This window comes from Vigna radiata, chromosome 6, assembly GCF_000741045.1.
Source record: "Vigna radiata var. radiata cultivar VC1973A chromosome 6, Vradiata_ver6, whole genome shotgun sequence".
Classification (NCBI taxonomy): Eukaryota; Viridiplantae; Streptophyta; class Magnoliopsida; order Fabales; family Fabaceae; genus Vigna; species Vigna radiata.
The window spans coordinates 3,968,695-3,990,120 of record NC_028356.1 but is presented as its reverse complement, the minus strand read 5'-3'; the positions used below and the strand labels follow the sequence as shown (position 1 = coordinate 3,990,120).

At 33.4% G+C, this 21,426-nt stretch overlaps 2 protein-coding genes across 2 annotated transcripts; one reads left to right on the top strand and one right to left on the bottom strand.

Annotated features, from left to right (window-relative positions):
* The first annotated feature begins 1,939 nt into the window (after positions 1-1,939).
* On the top strand, positions 1,940-5,299 carry LOC106763276 (MDIS1-interacting receptor like kinase 2). Its single transcript, XM_014647478.2, has 2 exons — positions 1,940-4,622; positions 4,714-5,299. Exons 1-2 carry the CDS (start codon positions 1,955-1,957, stop codon positions 5,076-5,078), a joined length of 3,033 nt encoding a protein of 1,010 aa, XP_014502964.2. The 5' UTR covers positions 1,940-1,954; the 3' UTR covers positions 5,079-5,299.
* Positions 5,300-13,541: 8,242 nt separating this feature from the next.
* LOC106763977 (nucleobase-ascorbate transporter 1) lies at positions 13,542-20,192 on the bottom strand. Its single transcript, XM_014648168.2, has 14 exons — positions 19,893-20,192; positions 17,898-17,995; positions 17,629-17,808; positions 16,371-16,471; positions 16,211-16,286; positions 15,630-15,689; positions 15,359-15,546; positions 15,180-15,276; positions 14,829-14,915; positions 14,600-14,658; positions 14,413-14,504; positions 14,207-14,284; positions 13,957-14,117; positions 13,542-13,754 (listed from the first exon to the last, which is right to left on the bottom strand). The coding sequence occupies exons 1-14, from the start codon at positions 19,966-19,968 to the stop codon at positions 13,542-13,544; spliced, it is 1,566 nt and encodes a 521-aa protein (XP_014503654.1). The 5' UTR covers positions 19,969-20,192.
* Positions 20,193-21,426: the final 1,234 nt, after the last annotated feature.

Here is a 21,426-nt window from a genome sequence, read left to right as displayed (position 1 = left end):
GTTATTGGGTTAACCATACATTTTCCATGTGTTTTAGCCATTCATATGACATTTTCAAATGATACAAGTCTTGGATAAGAATTACAACAGACTAGAATATCTTTATTGAGAATCCTTTACTCCGACAACATTTAGATTCTCGAAGAATGTGATATCTCACATCGGTAAATCTTTTATTGAAAATAAAAAGACTAAATCTATATTGAAGTAAAATATAGATATTAATCTCAAAATAATTTTAAAAATTCCTCTATAAAATAATTGAAAGGCTACAAAAAAAATTAATTTATCACCAAACGTACCCGAATACTTGCTTAAATAAGGCATGTGAGCCATAATTTGTTGAAAGGTGTTCATCTTAGTTGGCAAAGGTACACACATAATTGAAAATTTCTGGTCCAGATCTTCTTCTATATGGTTGTTTGGCTGTTAACATTTATTAACGAATAATGACAAAAGAAATAGCATATGATCAATAATACACCATTCTTCTTTTCCTTTTGTCATAATCAATATGGTAAGTTAATTCATCATTCCTAAAACTTAATGACATGTAATTTTTGTTATCTGATAAAATTGATGATTGTTATCCGCTATTCGACAATTATGGAATTATTTATTGATATGTAGTTCCACGTACCATATGTAAATTCATCGACGCCGGCGTAAAGGGGTAAGTATTTTGGTTGGAGAGGAACCAACAGGTTAAATTTGATGGTGATAGATGGAATCATTGTATGAACTGAAAATGATGTGGCGATTGGCAGCTCAAATTTCCTCTAACAGAAACAAAATAGTGTGTTTTCTACTTTGTCATTAGATGTTTGGTGACTGTTAGACCATGGATATAGTGTGGTCAACGTCATAATTATCACTGCTCTTATTTTAAAGTTGGAAAAAGTTCTTTTAACAATATTTTTTTAACAATTTTTTATAACGGCCTTGATTGATTCATTTTAAATATTTTTTAAACATAAATTTAAATAAACCAATAAAACGATGACAGGTATCGCGTTGTTAAAAAAGTTGTCAAAATATAATTGTCCTTTAAAGTTATGTCTTCTGCAACTAAGTCTGTTCTAGCACGTGAAAATAATTATTAGTACCTCAGAAAATTAATATTGAACCAACATCTACAGAGAAACAGATTTTCTCTTCTCACAAATGGTGATACGGAACGTATATTCTCATAAATGGTGAAATTATTTTACTTGTAAAGTAGTTCTGAATAAAGCTATTCATGTACTATCAATAAACGTGTATTTACGTCCCTTACTATCTAACATTCAACTCTGGTATTAAGGTTCATATGTTGCAAAGATACTGCATATTTTGCAGCGTTTCCATACATTTAGATATTGCTCCATTGAACTTGTTACCAAAGAAGTTGATGAGTTGGAGCTGAGATTTGGATGAAAAGCTCTTCATGATGTAGCTACGCATAATAACATTTGGATAAACTGTTTCTGGGCTGGATTATAATCAACTTAACCTAAGATACACTTGCATTATTTCAGATTTTTTAACTTGTTAGAACTTCTGGATCTAAAGTGCAAATGTGCTAATGATATGATAAGCTTGGAAAGTCAGGAAAACTGTACTAAACAGAAGAGATATCCTTTGTATAGAATGTTCAATACAATTTGATATTCATAACTTTCTTACTTTTATAGTAATACAGCACAGTTTACACGTCAACAAAATTACTAAATTTACAGGAATGGAAATCATGTTAGATACAATGAATGAGCATTTAGTTCGTGTAGCATAAAATTGCAAAGTTGGAGATGAACTCTTCATTAACGACACTGTTTTTTGCTGCATGCTATTTTTCAAGCAAACAGCATTGAGTAATGGACCCTACATGAGGTCAGGAATACAATAATTGCACTACATAATGCAGAAAGCAAAAACACCATTTTGTGAGCATTCATCACTTACCTCAAAGTCCAACATGATGTTCACAAAGCTTGTAACATTTCAGTATATTCTCACCACCTTTTTCTTTTCACTTTTAAGGGTCTATTCCTTGGAAGTTTCTGGTGTATCTTTATCCAACGTTAATGTTATGTTTGGCTATGATGCTGTCGAAGATGAAAACATTGAAGCAAGTGCTCTATTGAAGTGGAAAGCCAGCCTTGATAACCAAAGCCAGGTTTCCTTGTCTTCTTGGTCTACTTTCACTACCCCTTGCAAGTGGAAGGGAATAGTTTGTGATGAATCCAACTCTGTCAGCACTATAAATCTTGAAAACTTTGGACTACAAGGTACACTTCTCAATCTAAACTTGTCATCCTTTCCTAAGCTTCTGAGGTTGTATGTAAGTTACAACAACCTCAGTGGACCTATTCCTTCTCAAATTGGTAACATGTCCAAAATTTCTGTGTTGAAAATGAAACATAATTATTTTAGTGGTTCCATCCCCCTGACAATTGGAATGTTGACAAATCTTGTTACACTTGATTTATCATCCAACCTTCTCTCTGGTACAATCCCTTCACTTAGAAACTTAACAAATTTAGAGCAACTTATCCTCTTCAGCAACCTTCTCTCTGGTCCTATTCCTGAGGATTTGGGAGGACTTCATCATCTCAGAACAATCAAATTGTTAGATAATCATATTTCTGGGCCAATCCCTTCTTCCATAGGAGACCTGGCTAATTTGACGAAACTTCAGCTCACTCGAAATAAACTAAACGGGTCAATTCCTTCCTCTCTTGGAAACTTGACAAAACTCATTGAATTGTCCATATCTGAAAACAAGCTTTCTGGATCAATTCCTGCTTCCATAGGAAACTTGGTCTATCTAAAAAGGCTTAACCTTGCACAAAACAAACTTTCTGGACATATTCCCTCTACCTTCAGAAATTTGACTAAGCTTACCTTTCTATTACTTCATGTGAACAAACTTACCGGAAGTTTCTCAATAGCAACAAGTAACCTGACCAATTTAGTAAATTTACAACTAAGCTCTAATCATTTCACTGGTCCTTTGCCACAATATATTTGCCTTGGAGGGTCACTTCGATATTTTGCAGCCAATGACAATCGTTTTACTGGGCCAATTCCATCAAGTTTGAAGAACTGCTCCAGTCTTATGAGGCTCAACCTTGCAAAAAATATGTTGATGGGAAATATTCCAAATGATTTTGGTGTGTATCCAAATTTGAAATACATTGATCTGAGTAGAAATGCCTTCAACGGCCACCTTTCATCAAATTGGGTCAAATGTCATAATCTCATAGGCCTAATTATCTCATACAACAGATTATTCGGTGGTATACCCCCAGAGTTAGGCCAGGCACCTAAATTACAAATGCTTGAACTTTCTTCAAATCGTCTAACAGGAAAGATTCCAAAAGAACTTGGGAACTTGACCCAATTGTTTCAACTCTCCATAAGTAAGAACAATCTTTCAGGCAACATTCCCATTGAAATTGGTTCCTTAAACCAACTTCAGCTCTTTGATCTTGCAACAAATAATTTAAGCGGTCCAATCCCAAAACAGCTCGGCAGGTTGCTCAAGTTAAATCACTTGAACTTAAGCCATAACAATTTCACGGAAAGCATTCCATCTGAACTTAGCCAATTGCAACATCTTCGAGAACTTGATCTTAGTGGGAATTCTTTGAATGGAAAAATTCCAGCAACACTTGGAAAATTGAAGATGTTGGAATACTTTAACCTCTCCCACAACAATCTCAGTGGAAACATTTCTGCCAGTTTTAAGAATATGTTCAGTTTGACAAATGTTGACATATCTAACAATCAATTAGAGGGTCCAATTCCTAACAATCGAGCCTTTCTTAATGCTCCATTTCAAGCACTGCAAAACAACAAAAACTTGTGTGGCCATGCTTCTGGGCTGATGCCTTGCCCGCAGTTGTTGAGTCACAATCCTAATAATATCAAGAGCATGATGTTTTTACTTTTCCTTGCTTTGGGTGCACTATTTGTGGTTGGAGTTTCACTATATATTCATTGGCAAAAAGCAAGAAAAAAGAAAAAGCAAGAGAAAGAAGAACAAAATCGAGATCTTTTTTCTATATTGCATTATGATGGGAAAATAGTGCATGAAACCATCATCGAAGCAACAAATAATTTCGATGAAAAACATCTCATCGGAAAAGGAGGGTTTGGAGGTGTTTACAAGGCCATCTTACCCTCTGGCCAGATTGTTGCTGTGAAGAAACTTCAGGTTGAAGTTGACAGGGAAATGGTTGATTTTAAGGCTTTTACATCTGAAGTTCGAACCTTGACAGAAATCAAACATCGTAACATTGTGAAGTTGCATGGGTTTTGTGAACACCCACGCTATTGTTTCTTGGTTTACGAGTTCGTAGAAGGTGGCAGCTTGGATAAAGTACTAAACAGCGAAACACATGCAGCAATGTTTGATTGGAATAAGAGGGCTAACGTTGTTAAAGGAGTGGCAAATGCTTTGTATCATATGCACCATGGTTGCTCTCCTCCTATTGTTCATCGTGACATATCAAGCAAGAATGTTCTTATAGATTTGGAGTATGAAGCTCGCTTATCTGACTTTGGAACAGCAAAGATTCTAAACCCTAATTCACGTAATTTAACTTCGTTTGCAGGCACTTATGGATATGCTGCACCAGGTTAGGCCCTTTAACTTTTTCATATCTTAAGAAACTCTACAACTGTTTCAATAATAAGCATTGCCACCTTTTGTGTAACAATTTGATGCAGAGCTTGCTTATACAATGGAAGTGAATGAGAAATGTGATGTGTTCAGTTTTGGGGTGCTTTGTTTGGAAATAATAATGGGAAATCACCCAGGAGATCTGATTTCCTCGATGCATTCACCATCTTCAACATCAGTAACAGCTAATTTGCTATTGAAGGATGTGATGGACCAACGACTACCTCTTCCAGTGATGCCAGTTGTTAAGGAGGTGGTCATCATTGCAAAAGTGGCATTTGCTTGTTTGAATGAAAGACCACTTTCTCGTCCAACCATGGAAGATGTTTATAACAAGTTTGTGATGCCTAAGTCACCTTTAACGAGGGAGACACTCAACACCATTCTACTTGGACAACTTCAGAATGATTGAACATGCTTTTCTTCTGTGTTCCAATAAGTTAGAGTTCCTTTTCTCTCTCTTATGCTGCTTCATGTGTGTTGAAGCTTGTCTGCAAATATTTGTCAATAAATTGGTGGTGTGCAATAAATTGTTCAAGTTATGAAATTTTATCACTAGATATTATATAATAATATCTTGCAAATGTTTTATCTTTAGCTGTCTAGAAATAGAAGTTTGGTGAAATCATAAAAATGGTTTCTTAGAACAATATGTATCCCACAAATTTCCAAGTGGGGACACTGAAATGTCCTTTGGTTCACAAAAAGACTGTTCCATCCAGTGCATCATGTTGTTGCCATAACTAAATAGTAAATTGGACATTTTGTGTTTGCATTGGAACTTTGCTTTCATTCACATGCATAGAATATACTTAAATTTTCAACATCCAAACAAATTAAATATATTTTTAATAAAAAACTTTACTTTTTTTTTATCAAATTAAGAAGTTATTTAAAATATATAAATTTGTTGATAATTTTACTTTTTTTTTAAATTATCTCTTTAAATGTATCTTTTTCTTTTTTAAGTTATGTGATAAATGTTTACTTTTTAAATTTATTTTCATACTTTTAAGTTGATAGGTAATAAGTTCAGATTAATTTATCAGATATTCTGTTAGCATAATTTTTTTTTTCTTTTTCTTTAAATATGAGTTTTTTGTATTGAGGTAATATCTATGATAATTTTTATGAAAATAATTTTAACTAAAGTCGTTATTAGATGTAACTAATTTTATCAAAAATTAAGTTGAACTGAAACCATACTTACATATAAGAGATTTTAGTGTAATTATTTTTGGATTTAATGTAATTACTTTTACTCCTAAAATTCTTGCACGACTTTGTTATTTTTAACTTGCATGGTGTAATCTTTTCAAAAAAATTGAGTTATAATTGTTAATCATGAATGTTATAAGATAATTTGGTTTAAATTTTCCAAAAAAGTTTTTTAAAAAAAAAAAACATTGTCACAAAGTCCTAATACCATACCAAGTTCATAACAAATATAAATAAATCAAAATAGTCATTGCACATGACAACTTCAATTTAACTTATTTATAATCAAAGTCGTTAAAGGCAACGATAATTTACCATATGATATGACTATATCCTTTGCAATGTAAATTGCATTGAAATCGTCACACACAGACAAGACTTTAGTGTTGTAGAAATATGTCACCTCTCACAACTTTGGTTAATTTGATTTATGATTTGATCAAATGTATGTTAATCATTCACCTTACATAAAAGTCATTATTTACTCATACATCTTCAAGTTGATTGGAACATCCCAATAAATATAGATTTAAACTATACATATTTTAAGGAGTTATCAAGAATAATACCAGAGAATAGTTGATAATGCTAATTCTTACCATTATTTACGCATCATTTTAGTAGTAAAATCAACTCCTTCATAGCTTTTACTTTGTTTTATCCTCACATTTAGTGTGTTTTCTAGTTTTCTTGTGTTTATATAGTATATGTTTGTTTTTACCTCTAATCTCTATGTTTGAGTGTGTGAAATAAAGGATTAGGAAGCAATTCTAGTGGAGGAAAACAAACAAGAACTCAAGAGAACATGTTTTGGGACCATAATTGATCAATTTGAAGCAAATACCCATGTTGGACGCCTTTGGAATCGCGCAAGAGCCTGAATTTTTGAATGCTGTCAGAGCTGCTCGGGCTGGGGCACCCCTGGCTGCAGATATGGCGCCTGGGCGCCCCTGGTTGCTGTTTTTCTGCAGATTTGGCGCCTGGGCGCCCTTTGACTCGTTGTTTTGTGTTTTTATGGCGCCTGGGCGCCCCAGAAGGGGGCGCTGGGCGCGATTTTCCGCTGATGTGTCAAAATTAGGTTATTTAAACATGGGTCTCGCGATTTTTGGGCATTCTTCTCCTTCTACACTTCATTCTTCACCTAGAGAGATTGGGAGAGGCCCTTGGAGGCTATTTGGGGTGTTGGGAAGCTCTCCCACTCCTCCTTGGGTCTTCAAGCTTCTTCAATGGTGATTTTGCCCCTTTTGGGTTGAGGAAGAAGATGGGTCACAAATTGGAGATGGAGATGCGAAGGGGAGGCGCAAATGGAGCATGGAGCAGCTGCCAAGAACCTTGGGAAAGGCTTTGCATCTTCTCTTTGGTTCCAATTTCTTCCTTATCTCTTCAATTTGTAGAACCCTAAGTTCTCCTCCATGGAGGGCTTTTCCTATTTGTTGAGATTAGTTGTAAAACATGAAATTCTTATGTATTATGTGATGTTAATGATATACGCTTTTCTAATTCATGTTAGTATTTGATTTCTATGCTTAATGCTTGTTGTGGCTTGATCACCCATGGCATGAATTGTGGTTCTTGAAGTATTGAGAAATATGATTGAACCTANAATTGAAATTGAATACTTATTGGATGGAATTGAGATGTTGTGAATGCATGAGAATGAAATGGATGAATTCTAGTCTTGACAAATTGTAAATACACTATGTTAAATTCCTTGCACACCAACTGTTTGATAAAATACCAAAAAGAGTTTCTTGTGTTGTTTTTGTGCACTTTGATGTCTAATTGATTTATAAAAGGAATAATTGTCATGTGTTGCACAAGTCTCTTGGGAAAACGATACCTGGTCTTACCAGTTTTATTACTTGAACGATTTGGTACACTTGCCAATGAGTTAACAATAGTGAAGAATAAGTCAATGTATAAAATAAAAGTAGACAAAAGATTTCATAAACATTTAAACTATACACCAACCGGGAGTCTCTAACAACTTTACAAATTTGACCGAACGGTACTAGATTCTACTTAAACCGAATGGTAGTACAATAAAGAAGTTCGCACCAAAAATTTTATACAAACGACTATGCAAACCGAACGGTTATACAAAAAAAAATAAAATATATATATATATATATATATATATATATATATATATATATATATATATATATATACCGAACGTTTTTGCTAAATTAAGAGTACAAGAACCTACTGTTCAGATATTCCTATGCTATCTTCTGATTGATCAGCCTGTAAAGCTTCCTCCAATGAGCCGATATCGCCTTCTGCTAACATCCATTATATTATCATTGCAGTGAAGAGAACGACCGGACGGTAGCCAAAACAGAAAACAGAACAATAGGATAAACTTATGTAATTTAATTAATCATACAAACGTACAGATTTAACTTATATCAAATACTATCATGTATACAATTCAAAATACAACCAATTCATAGAATAGAACATAACCGAACATTCAATACATTTATAACCAACCATAGACTCGACTCATCCGGATTGTATGAACTATGTAGTTACGAGGTTTGTGCACCTGGGTGGAACCTAGCTAGGATGCCCTCAACAGCTGCCACCCGAGGTTAGTCCAGTGAAGCTTACCTCGGTACAACAATACCCTGAGGCTAAAGGACCTCCTGCCATTCCCACGCATGAGTTACCCTCCTCTACATGAGGTGGAGTAATCACAGAATATCACGATAAACGATAGATTAACTTAGCCATGTTCATACTTTACAAACTATCACCAATCATGAGACATTCCTCCTTGGAATTCTCTTCCACAACCACATGACTCCTTCCATCATGATTTCACATCATACTTATGTATTCCAATTACAATCAGAATCATATATTTACAATTTCAATCAAGATCAAGAATTTAAGAAAATGACACTGTAACTTATGAATATGACCGAACTGTAAGAATAACCTCTACTCAGGAATCATGACCGAACGGTCAATTACAGAATAGCTCCAGTTGGAACTGAATACCGTTTAAAACCGTACGCAAAGGAGATTTAGCTAACTACTAAAGACTTAAACATAATACTTATACCTTAGGCCGAGCATCTTGAGCTTAGGCCGAATACTTTGAAGCTTTAGTCGAATACTTTGGAGCTTTGGTCGAATACTTTGGAGCTTTGGCCGAATACTTTGGAGCTTTGGCTGAATACTTAGAGCTAGGGTCGAGCGCTTATAGCTTTAACTGATTTCTTGGGGCTTTGGCCGAGCATTTATAGCTTTGGCCGAACACTTTATACAGGATGAAGTTCTCTTCAAAAGACCGAGCATTAGCACAGACCGAACGCTCTTCAAGAGATCGAGTGTCAATACAAGACGAAACACTCTAAGAATGACTGAGAGTTAATGTAAAACCGAACACTATTAAAACCCAGTATTAGTCTAAAACCGAGCGTTTTTAAGGACCGAGTGCTAGTCAATGACCAAGCACTCTATATTATTTCAATTATATAATCAAGACAGAAAATAATACTACTTAACTTATTCTTTAATCATACTAAATAGAAAATCGGTCGGTCTTAAACTATAACTCTTACAAAAAGAGAATCCAGTAAAAAATCTTCCAAGTTCACACTGAACGGTCACAATTGACTCTCAACAATAAACACCAATTTCTACATAATGCCACAGAGTGAAACTCAATTCTAATCTTACCCAGTTTTCATACCATATCTCAAACATCAATACAAACAATAAACATATAATACTTCAAAATCAAGCCAAAGCATCAAACATTCATCAAAAATTAATCATAACTAAATTATATAAGCTTCCCTTACCTCTAATCTAGAAATATTGTTCTTCTACAGTATGACCTTCACCGCACGTAACTTCTATAGCTTCTAACTGACCGTCTAAATGGTGAAATGCATCCATCATGGAATCAAATACACAAAACTAATTCAGAGAGGAAATTAACAACCACATGCAAGTTGAAAAACACTTGCATGCATAGAAAAACACATAAACTTCAGATGACATGGAGAATTTGATCTTACCGGTTTAAATCGAAAACCGATTGGTGCAAACGAGAGAGCTTGACACCAAAAACGTTTAGACGCTGCTTGAAAGTTGATCGGAATAGTAGAGCGATGAGAATTTGTAGAGAGAAGATGGAGGTTTTTAGAGAGAAAGAGGAGAAATGAAATTTCGGAAGGTAGGAGACGAAGGTTGCATGCAGAAAAGTGGCGTCGAAATTTAAAATCCTGACTTAAATACTACTGCCAAAACTGGACGGTCCACTCATCTGCTGCCACCTGTTCTCCACTTTCTGAATTTAGAAACTACCGATCGGCCACCTAGATCCCACTCAGCTGGGGAATTTATGGGTTCTGACATTGATGGCTAAACTCTTTTATGGATATGAAGTCTTTTCATAACAACGACTTGACCTTTATTAGAAAAAGAGTTGAGGACCGGAAACCTTTTAATTTTGTTTTATTTTATGTTTTAATTGTCATTGTTTCCTTAGTTGTAAGGAACCAGGTAGGTTGTTATCTCTAATTCATCCATTTTATTTAATGGTTTATTTCTAGAAACACATTGTTAGTGGATGGTTATTTTTTTTTAACTTTTATAAATTGTAATGTTTTAATAAAGTAAGTTTTCATTTTTCTTCTTCAATATTGTTCCCCTTCATTATGTTCATTCTTGTTCCCTGCTAAAGGAATAGAGCCCTTTTTTTTATTGGACCTTTAGAATGGATTCTAAAACAAGCTTTTCCCAAGTAGCTCTTCCAATTTTCAATGGGGAAAACTATGATCTTTGGACTGTTAAAATGGAGGCTTACCTAAAAGCTTTAGATCTTTGGGAAGCTATAGAAGAAGATTATGAAAACCTTCTACTGCCAGACAATCTCACTTTGACCCAGATCAAAAATCATAAGGAGAAGAAAACCCGAAAACAAAAGCAAAGTCATGTCTTTATAATGGCATCTCTGCAACCATCTTTACTAGGATCATGACTCTCAAATCAACAAAAAAAATGGGATTATCTAAAGAAAGAATATACTGGAGATGAAAAAATTTGAAGCATGCAAGTGCTTAACTTAATGAGAGAATTTGAACTTCAGAAGATAAAAGAGTCTAACACAATCAAGGAGTATTCAGACAAATTGTTGAGTAATTTCAACAAGATAAAATTATTGGGAAGTAATTTTGTAGATTCCTCAATTGTTGAGAAAATTTTGACAACGATGTAAGAAAGGTATGAAGCATTTGCTAATGCTTCTTTGGAGAACACAAAGAATGTTTCTAAAATCTCTCTTGTTGAAGTGATACATGCCTTCCAAGCCTAAGAGCAAGGAAGATTGATGAGAGAAGATTATGCTATTAAAGGTTTTGTGAAGAAGGAAGAAAATGACAAGGTGTATCTTCTTAAAAATGTTCTTTAGGGTTGAAACAAGCTCCACGAGCTTGGTATAGCATAATAGATAATCATTTGTTGAGTATTGGATTTTATAAAAGCTTGTCTGAAGTCACGCTTTATATTAAGCATCAGACCAACAATGTTATGATGGTTTCACTTTATGTTGATGATCTTTTAGTGACAGGAAATAATGTAGACATGGTTAAAACAAGAAATGATGAAGGTTTTTTAGATGACAGATCTTGGGTTAATGACTTTTTTTCTTGGAATGTATATTAAACAAGTTGGGTATGGAGTTTTTATCTCTCAGAACAAATATGCCAAAGAGATTTTGAAAAATTTAGGTTTGAAGGATGCACGGAAGCAAACACTCCTATGAACCAAAAGGAAAAGTTAAGTAAGAAAGATGGAGTTGTAAAAGTTGATGAGGAATACTTTAGAAGTTTGATTGGTTGCTTAATGTATCTTACTATAACACCTCATGATATTTTAAATGCAGTAAGTATTTTGTCCAGATTTATACATTGTGGAAGCCAATTAAATCTCAAAGCTTTAAAGAGAATAATTCGATATGTCAAAGGAAAAAGTGATTTTGGTGTTAAGTTCACATGGAACAAAGAATTTAAGTTGGCGGGTTTTTTTATAGGGACTAGAGACGTTCTATCGATGATATAAAAAGTACTTCAAGTTACTGTTTTACTCTTAGATCAAGTATTTTCTTTTGAAACTTTAAAAAACAAAAAATTGTAACTCAATCTACTATAGAAACGAAATTTATTATAGTAATAACTGTTGTCAATTAAGCTTTATAGTAAAGAAAGTATCAAGTATTTTGTTGACAACCAAACTGCTATTTCTATTTCTTATAATCTTATTTCATGTGAAAATTAAGCATTTCAACATCAAGTTATTTTAATTAAGAGAAATGCATAAACATGTCTGACCTTTTACTTCTATTTTATTTTATTTTTTAATTGTCATTGTTTTCCTACTTTTAATAAATCAGTTAAGTGTCCACCTTTTAATTCTGTTTTATTTTATTTTTGTATTATCATTGTTTCTTTAGGTTTAAAGAATCAATTAAGTTGTTATTTTTTATTCAAGCATTTTATTTAATAGCTTATTTCTAGTAATATATTTAATAAGTGGTTATTTTTTTTTTAAGTTTTATAAATTGTAATGTTTTCTGATTTAATAGAAAAAAAAAATCATTGTTTTTCTTCAATATTTTTCCTGTTCAATTCTGTTCATTCTTGTTCCGTATTAAAAGAATTCTACATTCTTATAAATAACCAACAAGCTTTTAGGAAATTTAAAAAAAATGTTAACTCAAATGTGTAATGAAAGAGTTGTATTTAATAGAAATTATGTTCTGTATTTGATTCCAATTCTTGAAAACAGCAAAAACATTTAAGATGTGCTGCATAACCTCTCGTTAAAAGACAGAATGGCATTAAATTTTACTGTTTGGACTATCCAAAATAGAAGAAATTGTTGTTTTCCTTGTATTCCGCACCTTTCATTTCACTCAAATAAAACATACAAATCCTTAATAATTCAGTCTCCGCTTGTTGTCCTAGGGTCTCCCTAATTGCTTTTGTAGTATCTCTATCTCTTCTTTCGGTTTGGTTTCCTTCTCTGTTTGAAACAAAACAAAATATACTTATAAAAATATTTCATTGGTTGAAAGCCGTCAGAGGAATCATTCCATATCAGTCCACCAAACATCTTCATAAAGAGTAATTTTGATGCAGATGCCCTTGCAAAATAAAGGGTACATCATCAATGCTTTAATGCTTTTTAGCTTATGAAACAGCTACCATATTTATCCATGAAATGTGTGGTTGAACAGGTTAGAGTTTTGCTTGTTTTGGGTTTCGTGCCCTTTACAAAACCTGCTTTCCATTAACGTTTGCAAAATGAAATATCAAGAATCCTACGTAAACAAAAAGCTGCTTTGACAGTAACAAAATAAGAGACAACTATACAGTAAATTCACTAAATTCAGTTGTTGAGGCATGTACATCTAGGAACAGAACTCATTACTCATTAGTACGTAGCAATTATTGCACCTACTGAGCATGAACCAAATGCTTTAGAATCTTAACTGTTGGACCACAATTTCACATGGGGTCCACAAAAAAATTGGCTGGTAGTTAATAAAAAAGTAGCTTTTGCTAGTCCTAACTCATGAATGCTGTAACGTGCAACTCCGAGAAAATCTGATCCACCCTGATCATCTTCATTAAGATCATGTAGGCGGGAACAACCTATTGAGATTGAATGGCAAAGTATAGAATTCTTCGTTTCTATTGTCTCCTTTAAACGTTCTAAACTTCACCCACCATGGCATCCCTCTATCTTTCTTTGACCTTTCTACCTCTAGAGTGTTATCAAGCAACACTGCCACTATCAAACCCACTGTTGGTGGTGATGAGAATAAGGTATTTAAGAATGCATTGAACTGCAAACATGGAAATTTTGTATTAGCAGCAAGCAAACTACTAAGCTGTCATTTGTTGATGGCATGTGTAAAGAACAGGTTACACACCAAATCAAAATTCAAACTTTCAGATTTATTAAAAGAAAACAGAAAGGAGATAGCATATCAGTAACACATTATCTGATAAAGCATAATATAGTAGGCTGAGGAAAAGTACACTTACCCATCCAGCATTAGTATGAACAAGGCCATGTCGTGAAGAAGTCCAGTATTGATCGAAAAATTGAGGAACAGATATTCCAAGGAAGAGAGTGAGCCCAATGATAATAAGATTTCTCATGCAGTTCAGGTTTGTGAACTGAAGAAATGATATTCCAATTGAAGCTGTAAACAGGGGAAAGTAGTTGTAAATTGAGAAGCAAAACAAGAGTAATGTATTGCAATGTGATCTCATTTTAGAGTATTCGACATACCCACAAGGCCAAAGAGAATGCAGTACAGAGCAGCAAAAATTGGGAAGGGTATAGAGGCAAACACAGCTCCAAATTTTCCTACATATGATTGAAGAAAAAGAAAACAAAAACACCCTTAAGTAAGTGAAACTATCTATTTTAACATGGCGATAAACTGGTTTACTTCCAGAGTAAGTCAGGCTAATCTTTGATTTGTCTCTACCAACCTAAAATAGAGAAGAATATCATGAAGCCAGAAGAAATCTGAACAACTCTGCGACTTCCAACTCGGGTTAGCCCAAGGAGACCCACATTTTCCCTAGAAAAATCAGCCATGATGCTCATCAAGCTACAATAGAAAGATAAGTGATCTTACACAATTGCAGGTAAAACTCAATGTAGACTAAGACTTACACAGAAACAGTGGAACCAGTGACTGATCCATAGACACCATCTAGTAAGACACCAATCCCCTGGTTAAAAGAAATATCACCCCAAGCTATCAGTCATATAAACTTTACTATAATATTAGAAACTTTTAATAACTGCTCACAAAATTGAAGTTTTAAAACTATTCAATCAACACACAAGCATAAGTCGGGCAATCCAATAACCATAAAATGACTAGTGTATAGTGATTGACCTGCCAACCAATGCCTCGACTCAATACATAAGCAGGAGGGGGAGTAGCAATTGCTAGTCGAGAAGCTGCCATGTATGCACCAGTTGACTGCAACAAGAAGTCAAGAGGTCAATACATTGTTGAAAATTCATAATAATATCATGAGACTATATGGTGAGTGTATCAGTGTTTTGCTTCTTTACTCATTGTCGTGAGACTTTTGGGGATCTAAGACCCCTAGGCCAATTTCAAAATGTCAATCTGTAGTAACAGCAAACATGCACTGGGATAGAACATATAGATAAATACAAAAAGCTATACAGACCAAGTCAGTCCTAAAAACAAAATAAAATCAGGAATGAGAATAGATACCTCTACCATTGAGACAATAACTGCTGACATCATGGCAAATGAATGGCCAGCAGAAAATGTAGGTGGACCCCATTGGAAAGGATATGGGAACATGAACCTAGTACAACATGAAGAAACCTACGAAGTCAGCAACACCTTGGAACATATCAAAAGAAATTAACACAGGTTTTTTCACACACCATGGAGCAGTAGATATCAGATTAGCTCTGTCTGTTCGACAACTATTTTGTGTTGTGTCTGGCTTGTGTCGATAAGCTCCACTGGCAGTCAAGATAACAGCATAGATCCAAACAATTGGGACACAAATCAACACTGGAAAACGTTCAAAGATAGGGACATCTCTGAATGGTCTCACGTGCTTTAGATACTGCACATTATAGTAAGTTTGATTGTCTCAGTAGAAGATTTATAATTTGATGTACACCACAAATTTCTAGTTAAATCACTTACTTGAGACAAACCAATTACCAACAACAGCATCGGTATGCCAATTTCTACACAGTCCCCCAACTGAAAAAGATGATAATAGAAAACAGTAAACTTATAAACATGGTATGAAAAATATGGCAATCTCAAGCTTATAGAGAGAGCATGATCAATTACAAGATTCTGATGAAGAAAAAGTCATAAATGTTTGCATGCAAATAAAATGCAGTATTATGCCACTATCAAATAATTCAGAAATATAGTAATCATGGTGAATCAAAGAATTTTGCTACCGAATATGTTCTCAGTATCTGTACATAAATTAATAATTATGCTGCTACCAAATAATTTGAAGCCCTAAATGCATATGAGCTGAAAAGAAGGATCAAAGGTCAGTAGTGAATTGTTGTCATACAAGTAACAACCTCGGAGATAGGATTCTAGAAAAGTTCCTTAAATATTATTGTTTATCATTATTCAAAATAAAATTTATTCTAGATGATATTGTATTGCACTCACATAAACTGCTGTCAATAAAAGACCATTTGCCAAAAAAATAGTATAGAGATCATGACAATTAAGATGGAGATTTGAGTCACACCTACCACAGGGAATCCACGTTGAAATAATCCTAATCCAACCAATCCAACTACAGGTGCCATACCAAGGGGACTGAAAAATCTGGAGAGAAGATCCACACAAATAAATGCTTGAAATTTATTTAGACATTTTCAACTCACAAATATGTCACATGTTACCAGTAACCTTGAAAAGAGTCCCCAGACTTGGCTGTAACCCAGGATTATCTGAATACTTGATGCTACAATTAAAGCTCCTTGTATTGCTCGCATTGTTTGTATAAATCTCTGCAAATCAATCACATGGCAAGATCTCTTATTCCAAATAAGAGAGAAATTTAAGTACATTTCTCANAAAGTTTACATAATTTATGTTGCTCCCTGATACAAACACCTTAGGAGAACCACAAACAAAAAGCTAGTAATTGTAATTGGAATGCACAAGGCCTTATAAACCAAAAAACAAAGTTTCATAGTTCCATGTGAGACAATGTGAGACTCAGTCTCATATAACATCCCGCCACAGCACCTATTCGGGCTGACTGTATATTAGTCAGTTGGCTAGCACCAGAACAACACATCAATGTTGATATAACCACGTTGTGCCTCTCTTTTCAGTTGAGATGCGGTGGAATGTTTTGATACCAACTCTTCAGAACCAAAACCAGCACAGAGGAAATATAGTGATCAACATTGAACAATTGGATTATTCAATCCGTAGGCATCCACTGGTCTAGGTTATATAGAAGTAGAAGATGAGATACCAAGTATTAGTCCATGGTTTTGAGATAGCCTAAAGTTCTCCTTTATTCCAACCTTGANTCCCCCCAACCCCATTCTAACCACTCCTCCTCACCAATTAAATACATTCAATTAGAGATTGTATACGATCCTCTGTTCACTGCCTAGTTCTCCTGGTGTACAAACTTTACAGCATTGGTCTCCTATCAATCCCCAAATTGTATTAGGTTACCAGTTTCATCTACCCAAAATCAAGTCCACATATTCAGAGATTTTAAATCACAAACTAGTACAAAAATATCATAGGTTAAAAGGAATGCTAATAAGTAGTAACGCTATTTATTATTTTTTTAAATTTACTCCTACTCAAACTCATGTGAGACTCATTGAATATGTAGGGTCCACAAGATTTGGTGAGTCCCAAAAAATTTCAAACAATACTATAGCGTTAGAAAAAGAATGTCAAAAGGTGAGCTGCTAGTGGATTTTCACTTGATAATTGAATTTTGTCGAGAATAATAAACCCTTGGTTATGTGCTTAGGATTGCTGAGTCTAAAAGCTCCCCCTAGAGGATTCAGTACTTATAAAGGTATGCAGGTCCCAAAATCAATGATGAACAAAGACTAGATGTTACAAATGAAAAGAAAAAATGTAAAGTGCTCTGAAAGTAACAATTATGAAGAAAGTGAATGATGAAATTTACTTCATGAGGGTCACTAATTTGTTGTAATGATGAGTCGGTGATAATATAAGCAATTGGATATATATATGCAGATGAACCTCCTCCAACTACTGTAGGCAATCTGGTTCCAAAAAGCGTTTGGAGAAGTGTGTTAATGCCAGCTACAAAGAGCAGAGTCTGTATTACTCGGGCCTTGTCACCCTGGTGGTATCAATATCCAAATAACTAACATGTAAATATCAGTAATAAATGTGTAATAATTGTTTAACATGAGCAGAAATTCAACATACATCACTTCCTCCCATGGCATGAACAATCCATGAAGGAATCATCACACTAGTTCCCAACATCAATATATAATTTTGAAATGCAAGTAGGATAGCTTCAGCTGCAAGACAAGGAATTCTCAGTGAGCCAACAAGAAAGAGAATGTAAAGGACATTGGATATATTAATATCCAAGATCACATTCTAAATTGCAATTCAAAATTTCAAACAGTTGATTACAAAACAAGAAGTCAAGAATTGAGTTGCACCCAAAATCTACATTCTAAAATGTGATCTATCCTATTGACTGTTATTGGATCTACCTTGGCATATGCATACACATTCCCTCACTAGAATAGACCTATATGTATATAATGCATTTCATCCTCAACTCTTTAACTACACATCTCACACACAGATATATGAAAATTTAGTGCAGGGTTTCTTTCTATGATATCCACAAATACCACTATCTTGTTTCTTTTATGTACTACTTGGACACAAGTCAATGAACTGAGCCGTGGTGGCGATTTGTTGACTTTTCAAACATACCTTGAATACATGTGGGACACCCTCACAAATAAAAAATTCGTTCTTTTTGTCATATACTAGACAAAGCTCTAACAAAGGTGAGACAACACCTACTGTTTGCTAAGCACTTCTCCAACATTTCAATCGTTTTCTTTTAAATAAAGTTAACTTAAGTTTATAATAAATATTTCGACAACCAACAATTTTTTGGCTCATTACCATTCGGCTTAACAAGTCATTTTTAACTTATAAGAAATAAGACTCATCTTATTTTGGATTATTTTTGTAAGAATGCCATTGTGAAAAGATGCCTTAGTGTTCTTACTGTGAATCATTATCATATGAATAAAATAGAGAAAAAAATTAACAACTTTGTTTTCAGGAAGACGAATATATATAGATCTTCTCAATTTAAAGTTTTGACATGCTGATTATTTATTTATATATATATATATATATATATATATGAACAGAGTTACGCTGATAAAAAGTGCAATAAATATAACATGTAAGTTAAGCTTTTTTCCTAAAATTTAATTAATAAAAGAAACAAAACCTCACTGATTTGAGGAAAAACTCTTGATTATAATTTATTATTTCCCACATGGATATAAGTGGTGTCCCTATATCTAAGCATTCTAATGTATATTAGTAATGAATTAATATGTAGGGCCACTTATCCTATCGTTGTTGGTAACTATGTTTTCCTTGAACCACGCCAGAAGAGGTGGGGTAAAGTGGTAATTACACTATAATGGTCATGATTAAAAGCCTTCATAGGAACAGTGATCATGATCACTATCTCACATAGCTAAAAGACAAGTTAAAATGAAGATTATTTAAAAAAAAAAAAAAAAACAGAAATGCTACTAAATCGCATAGGTTATTTTCAAATTAAAAACTAACCCAAGTAGAAAAAGACCAGAAAACAGAAAAAAAAAAATCAAATTTCAAACTCTCACTCTATTTGAATAACATAAAAATCTCAACTTTTCAATCCATATAATACCAGACCCGAAGTAATAGCCTAGTCTCACAACTTTCACTGCAACGTATTCAAAACTAACAAACCCATATGGAAGAAAACCTAGCTCATGCAATAGCTTCAAAACCAAAAAGAAAAAAGCTTTCAATCATTTCTTTTATCCCATCCATTTGGGTTTGTAAATACAAAACATTGCCATCTGTTCTTCAAAACAGACAGCCTTCTTCCTTCCTTCGTTGTTTGCCCACAAATGATCATCAAAGTTCAAAACCAAATATGTAACAAGCACCCTTTTTTTATTATGCAAAAAAAATATAAAAAAAAAACAACCTTTTTTGTCTGATGGCAACAGAAGATGATGAAAAGGAATAGAAAAAAAAAATGTATGTATAAATATATGACAAGTGAGATGAGCAACTTGAAAAAGTACAGAGAAACAAACAAGGTTGTATTTTTATATTTGTATATTATAACAAGAGAAAAAGATAGAACATATTACATACCCCAGGGAGGATTAGAGTCTAAGCAGCACTCAAGGTCCTGAAGCTGTTCCATAGGGAAATGGGTAATGTCTGCCATTGTTTTAGATTGAGATGAATACAAAGAGAAAGAAATAGGTTTATGGAAAGAAGAAAAGGAACAAGAAGAGGAAGAAGAAGAATTGAGAAGAGAGTAAAGTGGTATGCAACAAAAATAAAGTGAAGAAAAGGATGAATATTAATTAGTGAAATGATGGGAAGGGAAAGTGCATGTTTGTAACACCCTCAATAAGCTACTTATTATTTTTTGTTTTTTAATAATGACATAATACTAAAGTAACCCTGAATTACAGTGAAGCATGCATTGGACCCCACAAATTTCCAAGTGGGGACACTGAAAAGTCCTTTGGTTCTAAAAAAGACTGTTCCATCCACTGCTGGGATTGTACTGAACCCATCCATGGAGATGCATCATGCTGTTGCCCTAAATAAATAGTATATGGCACATTTTGTGTTTGAATTGGAACTTTTCTTTCATTCACATCCATACAATACTTAAATTTTCAACCTCCAAACAAATTAAATATATATTTAGTAAAATTTTACTTTTTTTATCAAATTAAGAAGTTATTTAAAATATATAAATTTATTGATATTTTACTTTTTAAAAAACATATCTCTTTAAATGTATTATCTCTTCTTCTTTTTTGAGTTATGTGATAAATGTATACTTTTTTAATTCATTTTCACACTCTTAAAAGGTTATAGATAATAAATTCAGATTAATTTATCAGATCTTCTATCAGCATGATTTTTTTCTTTTTCGTTAAATATAAGAGTTGCTTATATTATTTTACACACAATAGGTTATATTGAGGTTATATTGGAACATTTCATATGAAATCTCATTGAAATAGATGAATTTCGGATAATCTTGGTTTAAAATAATATACTTAGTTCTTGAATTAGTTTCTCTGTATTTTTTTATATTGATGTTGATTATTTGAATAATTAAGTATTAAAAAGTAATAGAAGTTAATTAAGTTAAAAACATATGTTAGATATCTATGAATAATTAATGTAAGATTGGTTATATTTTTTCAAGTGTATAACGTTGTTGAATTAGAAAAGTACATTGAATTTCTTTAGTTACAATTTTAAATATTAAAATAATATTATATATATGGGGTTTGCTAACTTGCGTACGCCTGTTTTTCAGTTGGTACATTTTAGCAATGTGTACCGGGTTTCAGTAGACAAAAATACCCCTATATATCATGAATTCTAAGTTTTAAGGTTAAGGGTATTTTAATAATTTTCATTCTCAAAATTAAAAAAAAATAAAAAAAGAAACCCCAAATCCCTTATCCACCTCTCTCATTTCTCTCAACCTTTCTCTTTCATCTCCTTCACCCCAACATTTTCTCTATCATCCCTACTCTAGTCCTAATTGAAAAAAATCAAAAACATTTGTCTTATTTTAATAATTTTCATTCTCAAAATTAAAAAAAAAAAAAAATCTCAAACCCTTACTCACCTCCTTCATTCCTCTCAACAC